Source organism: Oncorhynchus gorbuscha, linkage group LG09 (assembly GCF_021184085.1).
Source record: "Oncorhynchus gorbuscha isolate QuinsamMale2020 ecotype Even-year linkage group LG09, OgorEven_v1.0, whole genome shotgun sequence".
Taxonomy (NCBI): Eukaryota; Metazoa; Chordata; class Actinopteri; order Salmoniformes; family Salmonidae; genus Oncorhynchus; species Oncorhynchus gorbuscha.
This window is the reverse complement of record NC_060181.1, coordinates 35440459-35456649: the sequence shown is the minus strand read 5'-3', so window position 1 is coordinate 35456649 and position 16191 is coordinate 35440459. Positions and strand designations below refer to the sequence as shown.

Sequence of the window (16191 nt, the reverse complement as noted above, 5' to 3'; positions counted from 1 at the left end):
AAGAACACAGGACTCATGGACTTGGGAGGAGATTCTGGACGGCGAAGGACCCTGGCCACAGCCAGGGGAATATCGCCGCCCCAAAGCAGAGCTGGAGGCAGCGAAAGCAGAGAGGCGCCATTATGAGAAGGCAGCACGGCAGTGTGGCTGGAAGCCCGAAAGGAAGCCCCCCCAAAAATATTGGGGGGGCACACAGGGAGTGTGGCGAAGCCAGGTAGGAGACCTGCGCCAACTTCCTGTGCTTACCGGAGAGAGAGAGGGACTGGGCAGGCACCGTGTTATGAGGTGGAGTGCACTGTGTCCCTGGTGCGTGTGCATAGCACAGTTCGATACATTCCAGTGCGGGCTATTCCACCTCGCCGCACTGGCCTGGCTACCGGGAGCATTCAACCAGGTAAGGTTGGGCAGGCACGGTGCTCAAGAGCTCCAGTGCACCTGCACGGTCCGGTCAATCCAGTGTCACCTCCACGCACCAGCCCTCCGGTGGCAGCCACACGCACCAGGCTGTCCCTCCGTCTCATCCCTACAAGTGCTCCCGCCTGTCCAGCGCCGCCATAGTCTCCCGTCTGTCCTGAGCCGCCATAGTCTCCCGTCTGTCATGAGTCGCCATAGTCTCCCATCTGTCCTGAGCCGCCATAGTCTCCCGTCTGTCCTGAGCCGCCAGAGTCCCCCGTCTGTCCTGAGCCGCCAGACTCCCCCGTCTGTCCTGAGCCGCCAGAGTCCCCCGTCTGTCCTGAGCTGCCAGAGTCCCCCGTCTGTCCTGAGCTGCCAGAGTCCCCCGTCTGTCCTGAGCTGCCAGAGTTCCCCGTCTGTCCTGAGCTGCCAGAGTCCCCCGTCAGTCCTGAGCCGCCAGAGTCCCCCGTCAGTCCTGAGCCGCCAGAGTCCCCCGTCTGTCCTGAGCCGCCAGAGTCCCCCGTCTGTCCTGAGCCGCCAGAGTCCCCCGTCTGTCCTGAGCCGCCAGAGTCACCGGTCAGCCAGGAACTGCCGGTCAGCCAGGAGCTGCCAGAGCCGTCGGTCAGCCAGGAGCTGCCAGAGCCGCCGGCCAGCCAGATCCGCCAGCCAGCCAGGAGCCGCCGGCCAGCCAGGATCCGCCAGAGCCGTCAGCCAGCCAGGAGCCGCCAGAGCCGTAAGTCAGCCACGAGCCACCAGAGCCGTCAGCCAGACAGGAGCTGCCCCTCAGTTCGGAGCTGCCCCTCAGTCCAGAGGCGCTCCTCAGTCCAGTGGGGCCTTTAATTAGGGTCTCAGGCCCAAGGTCGGAGGCGAGGGTCGTCACTCTAAAGAGGCCCTTGAAGAGGGCAATGACTATGGTGGAGTGTGGTCCATGTCCCGCGCCAAAGCCGCCACCGCGGCCAGATGCCCACCCAGACCCTCCCCTGTAGGTTTAGGTTTTGCGGAGTCCGCATCTTAGGAGGGGTACTGTCACACTCTGACCATGATTTGCATTGTTTGATTCTATGTTTTGTTTGGTCAGGGTGTGATATGAGTGGGCATTCTATGTTGTATGTCTAGTTTGTCTATTTCTATTTGTTTTGGCCTGATATGGTTCTCAATCAGGTGTTTGTCGTTGTCTCTGATTGGGAACCATATTTAGGTAGCCTGTTTTGTATTGTGGTTCGTGGGTTATTGTCTATGTTATGTTGCACGTTAGCACAGTGTTTTGATAGCAGTCACGTTCGTCTTGTTAGTTAGTTTGTTTGTTAGTATACTTCGTGTTTTTTTCGTCTTTCATTAAAATCATGCATTCACACCACACTGCGATTTGGTCTACTCAATACGACGATCGTGACACAAAGATATAATGATGTGAAGTACGTAGAGCACATAGGCACTACTACAAAACAATATCTATCCCACATCGCAGGTGGGAAAAGGAACACACTAAGTATGATCCCCAATTAGAGGCAACGATTATCAGTTGCCTCCAATTGGGAACCATACACATACACCAAATAGTATATTTCTATCTAGAAACCCCCCTTGTCACGACCTGACCTAAAACACCATGAAGGTCCACCAGGTCAGAGTCCACCGTCCTCCCCTGCTACTGCTCCCATCCACCTTCCAGCTCATCTTCCAGTCTGAGGGGAAGACCTTGTTTGCCAGGCACATGAGAGTGGCCTTCCCCTGCTGCAGCTCCACACTGGAGGGGGGCAGGACTGTCATGGTGGGACGAACGTCACCTAGCAGACAGGTGGGGAGTTAGAGAGAGGGGAGCTGTCAGTCAATCACCAGACTGATATGACAATAATGATGCAGCAGTTTTACATCTTAGCTTTTTAACTAAGATGTTTTGTTTTCAATAGGTTTCTGTCCCTCAAACACACAGCTTCTCAGTCTTTCTGTCACTCTTTCACTTATCTTTGTGTGGCTATTGAAGCATCTTATAACTGTATGAGATTACTGAAAAACCATTCAACTATCTTCAAAACTTTGACTATTTAAAATGAAAATATTTCAGCACTCTTCTCCCTTTTTGTAATGGGATAAAATCCTAGGAATCAAACTGCATTTCATTATTCATTATTATTGTTATTTGAAAGAAAATTCCACAGAATATATGACCTATTCCTAAATGATGATCTGTTTAAAATAATGCTGAGGAAGTCAATTCCAGTTGACTGTAACCATTTCAAAAATAATATTACCTATAAAGATTATGCAGAAATCACTCCTCCATTTCCTGGTTGCTAAAATTCTAATAGTTCACCTAACTTCAGTTTATGTGACAAAACAAGCAAGTATAGTGGAAGAGCATGGCTCTCCAACCCTGTTCCTGTTGAACTACTGTCCTGTAGGTTTTCACTCCAACCCTGTTCCTGTAGAATTACTGTCCTGTTGGTTTTCACTCCAACCCTGTTCCTGTAGAGTTACTGTCCTGTTGGTTTTCACTCCAACCCTGTTCCTGTAGAGCTACTGTCCTGTTGGTTTTCACTCCAACGCTGTTCCTGTAGAGTTACTGTCCTGTTAGTTTTCACTCCAACCCTGTTCCTGTTGAACTACTGTCCTGTTGGTTTTCACTCCAACCCTGTTCCTGTTGAACTACTGTCCTGTACGTTTTCACTCCAACCCTGTTCCTGTAGAGTTACTGTCCTGTTGGTTTTCACTCCAACCCTGTCCCTGTAGAGCTTCCCTCCTGTAGGTTTTCACTCCAACCATGTTCCTGTTGAACTACTGTCCTGTTGGTTTTCACTCCAACCCTGTTCCTGTAGAGCTACTGTCCTGTTGGTTTTCACTCCAACCCTGTTCCTGTAGAGTTACTGTCCTGTTGGTTTTCACTCCAACCCTGTTCCTGTAGAGCTACTGTCCTGTTGGTTTTCACTCCAACCCTATTCCTGTAGAGTTACTGTCCTGTAGGTTTTCACTCCAACCCTGTTCCTGTAGAGTTACTGTCCTGTTGGTTTTCACTCCAACCCTGTTCCTGTTGAACTACTGTCCTGTTGGTTTTTTCTCCAACCCTGTTCCTGTAGAGTTACTGTCCTGTAGGTTTTCACTCCAACCCTGTTCCTGTAGAGTTACTGTCCTGTATGTTTTCACTCCAACCCTGTTCCTGTTGAACTACTGTCCTGTACGTTTTCACTCCAACCCTGTTCCTGTAGAGTTACTGTCCTGTTGGTTTTCACTCCAACCCTTTTCCTGTTGAACTACTGTCCTGTACGTTTTCACTCCAACCCTGTTCCTGTAGAGTTACTGTCCTGTTGGTTTTCACTCCAACCCTGTTCCTGTAGAGTTACTGTCCTGTTGGTTTTCACTCCAACCCTGTTCCTGTAGAGTTACTGTCCTGTTGGTTTTCACTCCAACCCTGTTCCTGTAGAGTTACTGTCCTGTTGGTTTTCACTCCAACCCTGTTCCTGTTGAACTACTGTCCTGTTGGTTTTCACTCCAACCCTGTTCCTGTAGAGTTACTGTCCTGTTGGTTTTCACTCCAACCCTGTTCCTGTTGAACTACTGTCCTGTACGTTTTCACTCCAACCCTGTTCCTGTAGAGTTACTGTCCTGTTGGTTTTCACTCCAACCCTGTTCCTGTAGAGTTACTGTCCTGTTGGTTTTCACTCCAACCCTGTTCTTGTTGAACTACTGTCCTGTACGTTTTCACTCCAACCCTGTTCCTGTTGAACTACTGTCCTGTAGTTTCACTCCAACCCTGTTCCTGTAGAGTTACTGTCCTGTTGGTTTTCACTCCAACCCTGTTCCTGTAGAGCTACTGTCCTGTAGGTTTCCACTCCAATCCTGTTCCTGTAGAGCTACTGTCCTGTAGGTTTACACTCCAACCCTGTTCTTATTGAGTTACTGTCCTGTAGGTTTTCACTCCAACCCTGTTCTTGTTGAGTTACTGTCCTGTAGGTTTTCACTCCAACCCTGTTCTTGTTGAGTTACTGTCCTGTAGGTTTTCACTCCAACCCTGTTCTTGTTGAGTTACTGTCCTGTAGGTTTTCACTCCAACCCTGTTCTTGTTGAGTTACTGTCCTGTAGGTTTTCACTCCAACCCTGTTCTTGTTGAGTTACTGTCCTGTAGGTTTTCACTCCAACCCTGTTCTTGTTGAGTTACTGTCCTGTTGGTTTTCACTCCAACCCTATTCCTGTAGAGCTTCCCTCCTGTAGGTTTTCACTCCAACCCTGTTCCTGTAGAGCTTCCCTCCTGTAGGTTTTCACTCCAACCCTGTTCTTGTAGAGCTACTGTCCTGTAGGTTCTCACTCCAACCCTGTTCCTGTAGAGTTACTGTCCTGTAGGTTTTCACTCTAACCCTGTTCCTGTAGAGTTACTGTCCTGTAGGTTTTCACTCTAACCCTGTTCCTGTAGAGCTGGAGGAGGTACAGGAGGTAAGCTCTACAGGAACAGGGTTGGTGAGCCCTGGTGTAACCAAAAGTATATTATTATGAACAGAAGAATTAGTAAGATAGCAGCACTTTGCAAAAGAAAGCAAATATAAAATAAAAGTGCAAAAATAGATAGATAGTATGACTATTTGCTATATTTCTAAGATTTAAGAAAATAAGAAATTAGATGTAGATTAACTTACTTCCAACATTCAGTCTAGTGCCTCCAACAAAAGTGTACCACAGTGATACAAACTCATGCAACGGCCATACAAAAACCTTTGAAACTATAAAGACACGGCTCTCGCGCTTTGTAAACCTACATTTATCCAAACCACTCTCAAATTTCAACAATACCACCATTGTTCGAAATTAATACACACTTTATAAGCACCTTGTTTGATATACCATCTTGAATAGGCATTTTAATTTAACTCAATTTACTTCTAAGTTTAATGAATGCAACACAAATTATTTTAAAAATAAATACACATTTCTATTTTCTATTTAAAGTAGTTGTAATAGTGTTAAGAAATTGAATTGGTATTTTGATAACAGAGGTCAAGATCGAGAATTGAATACTACTTACACTCAGTTTGGTCCCTCCACTGAAAGTCCACCACAGTGACAGTCTGATTGACTCGCAGTACAAAAATCTCCAGACACACACATAGGGGAATGTTATTAACACAACATGGAACCGATCAATGAATCTTATTTTGTCACTGATGCCCCCTACTGGTATACTCTGGAACTCCAGGAGATTGGACACATTCACGTTCCCTGTTCACCATTAAACATTCAACAGTATGAAAACTGCTGTGCACTATGTTGATAATATCTAATCATATTTTAACAAGTAATCATGAAAAGAGCTTGATACAGCAATGAAAGAATGTGTCAGTATAAATACGTTTTTGTAATAACTTTCAGACAACACATGGAGGTGGATTTCAGAACTTTTCTTAATGACAGTTTAGTGATTTGACCAGGAGGAACATTTCTATAGAGAGACACTTTGCATTGGCATCACATGCTTCAGTGCTCTGGGAGTGTTTATAGCCCTGTGGGTTGAACACTTCATGTGAGAGCTGTATTTCATTTAAACAGAACCCAAGGCAACCATGACTTTCATCACCATCTTCATCTGGACTCTTGTCTGTCACGCACAAGGTGAGAGTCATTTTGAACATTTTCAGAATGCAAGCATCGCGTTGTACAGTGGGGCAAAAACGTATTTAGTCAGCCACCAATTGTGCAAGTTCTCCCACTTAAAAAGATGAGAGAGGCCTGTAAATTTCATCATAGGTACACTTCAACTATGATAGACAAAATGAGAAAAAAAATCCAGAAAATCACATTGTAGGATTTTTATGAATTTATTTGCAAATTATGGTGGAAAATAAGTATTTGCCCAATTGGTGGCTGACAAAATACTTTTTCTCCCCACTGTAAAAGTGGAATTACGAATATAATCTTCCAAATATTTTACCTTCCTATATGTGATCTTTTCCTTCTTTCTCTCTGCAGGGTCTTGGGGCCAGTATGAACTGACTCAGTCTGCAGCTCAATCAGTCCAGTCAAATTGTCTCAAATGACTGTAGCACCAGTAGTAAAGTTACTCAGTACTCTGGCTCACAGTATTACCTGGCCTGGTACCATCAGACGTCTGGAGAAGCTCCTAAACTCCTGATCTATTACAGGAGTTTCCACCAGGTTCAGTGGAAGTGGGAGAGGAAATGGTGTTGACTTCACTCTGACCATCAGAGAGGTCCAGGCTGAGTATACAGGAGTTTACTACTGTATACGCAGTAACCACAGGTGTCAGGAGGAATGGGCCAAAATTGACCCAAGTTATTGTGGAAAGCTTGTGGTAGGGTACCAGAGAGAATACAGTAGACGGCACACGTCAAACTTATGATTTATGACCCTATGTCATGGGTCACGTGTGTATGCCCATATATGGGTATCCTGTCAGGACATGCAGGTGGGAAGTTATCACGTGCTCTAGGGAGTGCCCAAATATGGGCATCCTGTCAGGACATCCTGTTGTCCGGTTCTCACACCTTAGAGTGAGTGTTAATTTATGCATGTATTTCATCTGTTACTTTGAAGTTGTCTTAACATGACCACATGCATGTTATATAATAAAAAATAAAAATATTACAAATCTGTCAACCGAATGTATTTCTTAAAACACCTTTTTGCAACAGTAGTTGTCACATCCCCCACTCATCCCCCAGTTCAACAAGGTCCCTACACATCAATCATCATGACAATGTCAAAGTAACAGATGCAATACATGCATAAATTAACACTCACTCTAAGGCATGAGAACGGACGACAGGATGTCCTGACAGGATGCCCAGATATGGGCATACACACGTGACCCATGACATAGGGTCATAAATCACACATTTGACGTGTGCCGTCTACTGTATTCTCTCTGGTAGCCTACCAAAAGCTTCCCACAATAAGTTGGGTGAATTTTGGTCCATTCCTCCTGACAGAGCTGGTGTAATTAAGTCAGGTTTCTAGTCCTCCTTGCTCGCATACACTTTTTCCGTTCTGCCCATACATTTTCTATGGGATTGAGGTCAGTGCTTTGTGATGGCCACTGCAATACCTTGACCTAGTTGGCCTGAAGCCATTTTGACACAAATTTGGAAGTATGCTTGGGGTCATTGTCCATTTGGATGTCCCACTTGCGACCAAGATTTAACTTCCTGACTGATGTCTTAAGATGTTGCTGTTATATGGGCACACCCTAGAACACATAATAACTTCCTGACAGGATGTCCTGACAGGATGCCCATAAACACACGGGACGCATGACACGGGACCCATGACATGGGGTCATAAATCACAGTGCCGTCTATTGTACTCTCCCTGCTACCCAAGACGTTTGACCCAAATTAAACAATTTAAAGGCAATGCTACCAAATACTAATTGAGTGTATGTAAACTTCTGACCCACTGGGAATGTGATGAAAGTAATAAAAGCTGAAATAAATGATTCTCTACTATTATTTTGACATTTCACACTCTTAAAATAAAGTGGTGATCCTAACTGACCTAAGATAGGGCATTTTTACAAGGATTAAATGTCAGGAATTGTGAAAAACTGAGTTTAAATGTATTTGGCTAGGTTTATGTAAACTTCAACTGTATGTATTGCTGTTCCAGTAGCAGCTGGAGGAGAGCAGCGGCAGCAGCACAGACTGAAGAGAGACATGTTAATGACGTGTTATTGCTAGTGTTTCCCAGTATCACCAGAGCGGGCCCTCCTCCACAGAGGAACCACCAAGAGATGATGTCATTCTCTATGGACTTAACATCATCTCTGACTCTACATTCTCAGGTTCATCATTTGAATGAGAGAACATTTATAGTGAAGCTAAATGTTAGTTGTATTTGGTGGAAGGGGCTTCTTGCAGGTTGGCTTCAGATCTATAGATATCATGTAATACTGACTACTAATGGCCCATAGTGTTAACTTGACTGTGTGTGAGGAGGTTTGTGTTTATAATGGGAGCACTAGTTGCACTGCCTGTCTATAGGCTTTTCATTGTATATTTACTGTACAAGATAGAGACCACAGTGGTGCTGTATCATACTATAGTGGGGCAATATCTGATATAATACTCCTGTGGTCATAGTGTATCATGAATTGGAAGGTTCACAGACAACAGTTCTATATCTAGTTTTGATTTACATTTGTGGCACCTTAATTGAGGAGGACTGGCTCATAGTGACGACTGGAACGGAATGAATGGAATTGTACTGAACTCATCAAACATATGGTTTCTATATGTTTGATACCCTTCCATTCACTCCATTTCAGCCATTATTATGAGCCATCCTCCCCTCAGTAGCCTCCTGTGACCTACAGCGATATTAATACTGAAGACATGTGCTATAAACTTAATGGTCTTCATGATATTACTAATATTGAATCCATTATCTATAAAATCACTGGTCTTCATGATATTACTAATATTGAATCCATTATCTATAAACCCACTGGTCTTCATGATATTACTAATATTGAATCCATTATCTATAAAATCACTGGTCTTCATGATATTACTAATACTGAATGCAATATCTATAAAATCACTGGTCTTCATGATATTACTAATATTGAATCCATTATCTATAAACCCACTGGTCTTCATGATATTACTAATATTGAATCCATTATCTATAAAATCACTGGTCTTCATGATATTACTAATACTGAATGCAATATCTATAAAATCACTGGTCTTCATGATATTACTAATACTGAATGCAATATCTATAAAATCACTGGTCTTCATGATATTACTAATACTGAATGCAATATCTATAAAATCACTGGTCTTCATGATATTACTAGTACTGAATCCATTATCTATAAAATCACTGGTCTTCATGATATTACTAATACTGAATCCATTATCTATAAAATCACTTGTCTTCATGAGCTGTGTTTTTGACTTAGAGAACTGAACATGGACTGGGGAAGCAGCTACTACACTGGACTTTGCATAATGTTCAAATAGGGGACTTCAATCTAAGATCTTTTTAGGAATTTCTATATGTAAACTAAATGTATTTGTGACAGATATGTACAGTATAATCGTGATATCAAAATAGTACTTCTTGAATGGAATCAATATGACTGTATTCACTCTTTTCAGGGTCGGAGGGGTATAGAAGTTGAGTAGGTGATGAATAGTTGGGTTTGGACAGGGTAAACAATCATATATGTGTGTACTGAAATGGGTGCTTTTCATAATATGAAGTTCAATAAAACTATTTTAAAAAATCAAAACCTTTTCTGAATGTTGTTCAACATTTCCTGCAAAATCAAGCATTTCTTACTGCTCTGTTTCCTTAGTGGTCCCAGTGTCTTTACACAAATGTCCATTTTTTTCAGAATACATTGAGAGATATGTACAGTAACATTGTCCATAGACAAGTCTAACCAACTCCATTATTGTATTGTAGTGTCATATTTTTGATTAAATGATGTTTAGGATACTTTAGAATACAGGAGACTCCGTAGCTCTGCAGCTGTTGAGTCAGAGCAGTTCCTCTATAGCTGAGGGAGGATTTTGTACGACGCTCTTACACAGTAAAACCCGTTGTACCTCTGCTGACAGTAGTAATTTCCGGCATCTTCAGCCTGGACTCCACTGACTGTCAGAGTGTAATGAGAACCAGATACACTCCCACTGAAACTCTGGCGCCCTCCACTGACCACAGTGTGTTATGGCAGTTTGGGTGATAAAGTGGGTGTTTAACTTTATGGTGTTTTTAAATCAAGTATTTGGTACAGTTTCAAAACTCTAAGCACATTTCCAACTGACTGAGTACAACAAGCAAAGTCACAAATCACTCTCAATTTGGTTGCATATGTAATCGAAGTGTCTGCTGTTCAAAATGAAATATTCACTTACTTCTGATATGATTTCCTTGTATTTTGCTAACAATGCAATTGACTATCACTTAATTAATCAAACTGCTCAAAGGTGATAACTACCGAACCAAGATAATGTAGTGCCTGGTTAACATATTACTGTTAACCACTGTACATTTCTGAATTTTTACCTCATAAGTGTAACAATATGACATCAATTTATGATGGAAGGACAAACCAAACAATAGATGTGGCTGTTAAAACCACATTATCATTCTCCATCAACCATTTAAATTTGCTCTAATTACGTTGGTAACCAGTTTATAATAGCAACCTCGTGGGGTTGTGGTATATGGCCAATATACCATGGCTAAGGGCTGTATCCAGGCACTCCGAGTTACGTTGTATGCAAGAACAGCCCTTAGCCGTGGAATATTGGCCATATACCACACACCCTCGTGCCTTATTGCTTAATTATAGTGTACAATGTACTGTTGAAACACCTGGGTTGTATAGAACAAAATATTCCTGTCGTTATCTGAATTTCATTGATACACTGCAAGCTGATGAATTTCAAGCAGAGAGACAGGCGATACTGTATCAGTAGAGAAGCTGATTTTGAACATTGTTGCATGGGGCAGAAATGGCGTACAACATGACTCTGTAAAAAGACCGCTATTGTGAACCACAAGTCAAGGGGTGTGAATACTTTCTGAAGGCTCTGCATTTCTGAACATGCTCACAACCTGCCGTTGGATTCAAATGATGTAAAACATTGTACATGTCAAGTTATGGTCAAATACTGTGTGGAAAATGATATTACCCCTCTACTCTAATTTGAATATTATATTTACTATCTACTATTCTTTCTATTCACCACTTCAAAAAGAAAAGCAAGTTAGATTTGATTTTGCTTGAATGACTCAACAGTGAAAGACCTGTGAAACACCAATGAATTCACAATCAAAAGTTCTGAACATAAGATAGAGGGCATGACAAGTATTAAGACTGTCAAGTTTTGTATTAAGAGTTTTGAAAATATACCACCTACATCTGAAAATCTGCAAGTTCCCCAGAACCGTATAAAGAGTAAGTTACACTCTATATACCCATTAAATTGTTGGGAGCATATGCAGGGTGTGTGATGCATATCTATGTAGAGTGTTCTACTTTCTCTCTTTCTATTTATACAGTTAGTCAGCACCTCCACAGTAAATGCTGGGTGTGCGTCAGCTCATGATTTTTACCACCTGATCATAACCTCCAAAATCTGTTTATAGTTTCAAAATATGTTTTCAACTACAGTATGTCAATCTCAAGCTTTTTTTCCCCTCATTTTGAACCTAAAGGCATGTTCCTTTGGGTGCAGATAAAGTTGTTTGTCTGTTTACCAAATGTGTTATTATATCTGACATGGCAAGTTCTATCTTCATTTGGTTCAGAATGAATTTTGTTTGGCGGTGTTGGCAAGTAGGCTCACTTCTTGTTGCGGGATAGACTGAAACTAAAATGATTAAACCCATATTGGTCATCAGAGTGGGGTAAAGGTTTGAAATGCATGCTTTAATTGATCTATTTAGGCAGAAATGTTGTTGCAAAGATCTAGTGTGGTTTTCCATTGTGCTCACTGCTCAAATACCTGATTTTGACATACATTGAGGCAACTTCACAAGTAGACAAATATTCCAAAACACTGGTAAGTTGAAGCTCCTCTGAACCAAAGCAGAAGTACATGTACTATAAGAGAAACTTACTCATGGTAACCAAATATATGTATATATTCATGGGAAAGCTGACAGAAGCAATACAATTAAGGCTGTGACCAATAGAGGTCAAGCTTGAAGGGCGAAAGATCACCAAAATAACAAATCTAGGCTAACCTATGGATACCTAGAAAGTACAGCCTATACAGTCAGCAAACCAAAATGTGTTTTTTTTTGTGGACAAAACAGCAGGGGCAATGGGACTCTTATTTGGCTGCTCTAAAAACACCTAATTTAAAAAAAAAATTTGAGAGTACCCTGATTTGTTAAGGTTAGGGTGGGGGGTTTGACTATGTGTAGGCTGAGGGTTAGAATTAGGGGTCGGCATGCCAGGCATATGGCTTTAGTCGCACCAGCAGAGCACAGCTTTAAACATCAGACATTTGTGACCTGTATCCTGTTTTCGCCACTCGACGACGACTTGGGCTGCTCACGGATCATCCGCGAGGCGAAGGCGTACAAGAAGGGATCCAGGCAGCAGTTAAAAAACAAAAAGCACCGGGCGACAAGCTCTGCTGCGCTTCTTTGGCGCGGCAGCGCAATTGACGACTCCGGCAGAGAAGCCCGCAGCACAATGCAGGCGATATCTACCACATTGACAATATGCACAGGGATCCAGAGGATGAAGAAGGCGACCACCACACTGGTGACCAGCCACGTCATCTTGGCACTGCTGAACAGCGCTGTCTGGTTCACCCGCCGGTGGAGGCGGCAGTAGGAGGTCACCAGCACAGCGAACGGGACCACAAACCCTAAAAGGGTCTGCAAGACGAGGACAGCAACTCTTTCAGCATCGGAGCCCGTGTGTTGCTGGCAATGGAGCCCGCCATCAACCACATCGCGAGTGGCAACAGTGGGGGATGTCAGAGCACAGGCGAGCCCCCAAAGTGCCAGGAACAGCACCGCCTCCCCCTTGCGCCCCAGCCTGTTCCATATCTGCGGGTAGAGCACCTGGAGGTAGCGATGGACACCGAGTAGAGTAACTGTTAGCACGTTAGAACACAGGCTGAGGTAGAGCAGGAAGGTTGCTAACTTGCATGCAGCATGGCCCAGAGTCCAGTCGTACAGGATATTGTAGATCCAAACGGGAACCATGGCCAGGCACAGGATGTCGGAGGAAGCCAGGTTCAGCATGAGGCACAGGGTGAAGTTGAGGCGTCGGGACGAGCGGCGCAGGATGACCACCAGGACAGCTATGTTACCAGGGAGGCCCAGCGCACAGCACAGCCCCAGGATGATGCTCGATATCAGGCGGCCCGAATCCCGGGAGGTGGAGTCCAAGCTAGAGTTGCTGGAGGAGGTCATGTTCACAATGGTCCTGAAAGAATACGAGATCTAAGAGTTGTCTGGAAGACAGACTTTAGACATTTAATTATTTGTTTATCGTTCTTCAAATCCTCACAAGTTTGTTATCTTCTCTTGAACTCTTGTAACAGAGTGATAATAAGGAAACTGATGTGGGTTAACTGCCTCTGGTCAGCTTCCTCCTGACAAAGCTGTGTGTTTGTGAGTGTGAGCTTGAGTCTGAGCCTTGTGAGTGTGAGTGAGTGAGAGAGAGAGAGGGAGAGAGAGATTTGTGTTTGAGGTTAACAGTTCCATACTCCCAATTTTGTAATTAAGGCTACACTCAACCTGATTCTCATCAATAGACACATGACACTGAGAAGATAGTTTGAAGCTAAAGACTAAACATATAAAGTCGTTTTTATATATTTTTCCCACATTTAATAATTCATATTTGTTATGTGATTTTATCTTGTGTAAAAAGTTTTAATGATTTGAACTATTGACAGATAAATGGATGTGTAATGCAATTAATCCATCTCTGTGTTGTTGGCTCTCTTTGAATGTAATGGCCTTAGTTTAATGCTTCCATTTAGTGGAAAAATAAGGCTAGAAAAACTACAATTCTTCCCTGCAACAGATTCTAGCATAAATCTACCATGACTGCTATCTTCTGTTATCTTCATTTGGGAAGCTATTGACAAAAACTGCACATTTGTATAAAGCACAAAGATATATATATACTTGCTTTATCGTGTTTCTTTAACACACATCTTCGACATTGTGCATTTTTTTAGTTTATTATATTTTTATTATTATTATATATATATTATTAGTAGTAGTATTAGCATCATTGTTTGGAAAGTGCTCTCAAGGTAAGAAATCACTCTACTATTTAACACGTGTTTTGTATTCTGTGCACGTGGGGAAATAACGTTAAACCCTGAAGGAAAGTGCAGCAGTGGACTCTGACTGAGGGAGGTTTTTGTGCTGCTCTAAATCACTGTGTGAACACAGGACCACTGTGGTGACTCTGACAGTAGTAAACTCCTGTATCCTCAGCCTGGACATCACTGATGGTCAGAGTGAAGTCAATACCATTTCCTCTCCCACTTCCACTGAACCTGGTGGAAACTCCTGTGAACCTGTCTGATGTGTAACAGATCAGGAGTTGAGGAGCTTCTCCAGACATCTGATGGTACCAGGCCAGGTAATACTGTGAGCCAGAGTACTGAGTAACTTTACTACTGGTGCTACAGTCAATAGAGACAGTTTGACCAGGCTGGACTGATTGAGCTGCAGACTGAGTCAATACATACTGGCCCCAAGACCCTGCAGAGAGATAAAATGGAAAATATCACATATAGGAAGGTAAAATATTTGGAAGATTACAACCGTAATTCCACATTTACAACATGATGCTTGCATACTGAAAATGTTAAACTGTCTCTCACCTTGTGCGTAACAGCCCAGAGTCCAGATGAAGATGGGGATGAAATTCATGGTTGCCGTGTGTTGTGTTTAAATGAAATACAGCTCACACATGAAGTGTTCAACTCACAGGGCTATAAACACTCCCAGAGCACTGAAGCATGTGATGCCAATGCAAAGTGTCTCTCTATGGAAATGTTCCTCCTGGGCAAATCACTGCACTGTCATTAAGAAAAGTTCTGAAATCCTCCTCCATGTGTTGTCTGAAAGTTATTACACCAACGTATTTATACTGACACATTCTTTCATTGCTGTATCAAGCTCTTTTCATGATTACTTTTTACAATATGATTAGATATTATCAACATAGTGCACAGCAGTTCCATACTGTTGAAAGTTTATTGCGGAACGAGGAACGTGAATGTGTCCAATCTCCTGGAGTTCCAGAGTATACCAGTAGGGGGCATCAGTGACAACGTAAGATTCATTGATCAGTTCCATGTTGTGTTATTAACGTTCACCTCTGTGTCTTTCTGGAGGTTTTGTACTGCGAGTCAATCAGACTCTATCACTGTGGTGGACTTTTGGTGAAGGGACTAAACTGAGTGTTAGTAGTATTCAATTCTCGATCTTGACCTCTGTTATCAAAATCACAATTCATTTTCTTAACACTTACAAATCTCTCAAAAACAAAAGTAGAAATGTGTTTTTATTTTTGGAGAATTTATGTTACATTTTGAAGTAAAGTGAGTTAAATATTAATGCCTATTCAAGATGTACTATATCAAACAAGGTGCTTACACAGTGTGTATATTTTCAAACAATAGGGTTATTGTTGAAATCTGAGAGTGGTTTGACTAAATTTATCTTGACAAAGAGATAGAGCCGTGTCTCTACAGTTTCAAGGGTTGTTGTATGGCCGTTGCATGAGTTTGTATCACTGTGGTACACTTTTTGTGGAGGCACTAGACTGGATGTTGGAAGTAAGTTTATATACATGTAATTTCTCATTTAAATACATGCTCAGTTTTGCTGTCTATTTGCTCTATTGCTATCTTATTTTGTTATATTTTTGTTGTAATATTTGCTACTTTTTCTAAGTGAGCTGTCATACAATGTCTTGCTGTTCATGTAAATATACTTATTGGTTTCAACTTGTGATAGAATGTCTTGTAAATTACATTATGACTTTATTGTTTTTGTTCTGATAATCTTGAAAACATAAAAAAAGGTTATGTGTCTTTTAAATTAACCTGCAATAGGCTATGTAACTTTTTTGGATGACCAAATTCACGTAGAAATATTTTTATTTTATTTTTGTTTTTATTTCACCTTTATTTAACCAGGTAGGCTAGTTGAGAACAAGTTCTCATTTGCAACTGCGACCTGGCCAAGATAAAGCATAGCAGTGTGAACAGACAACACAGAGTTACACATGGAATAAAGAATTAACAAGTCAATAACACAGTAGAAAAAATGGGCAGTCTATAT

At 42.2% G+C, this 16191-nt stretch overlaps 1 gene segment (V, D, J or C); it reads right to left on the bottom strand.

Moving 5' to 3' along the window:
• Window positions 1–844: 844 nt before the first annotated feature.
• On the bottom strand, window positions 845–14772 carry LOC124043453. The segment is given in 4 exon segments: window positions 845–2180; window positions 5019–5070; window positions 14285–14601; window positions 14724–14772. Coding segments are annotated over 4 exon segments (606 nt in total).
• Window positions 14773–16191: the final 1419 nt, after the last annotated feature.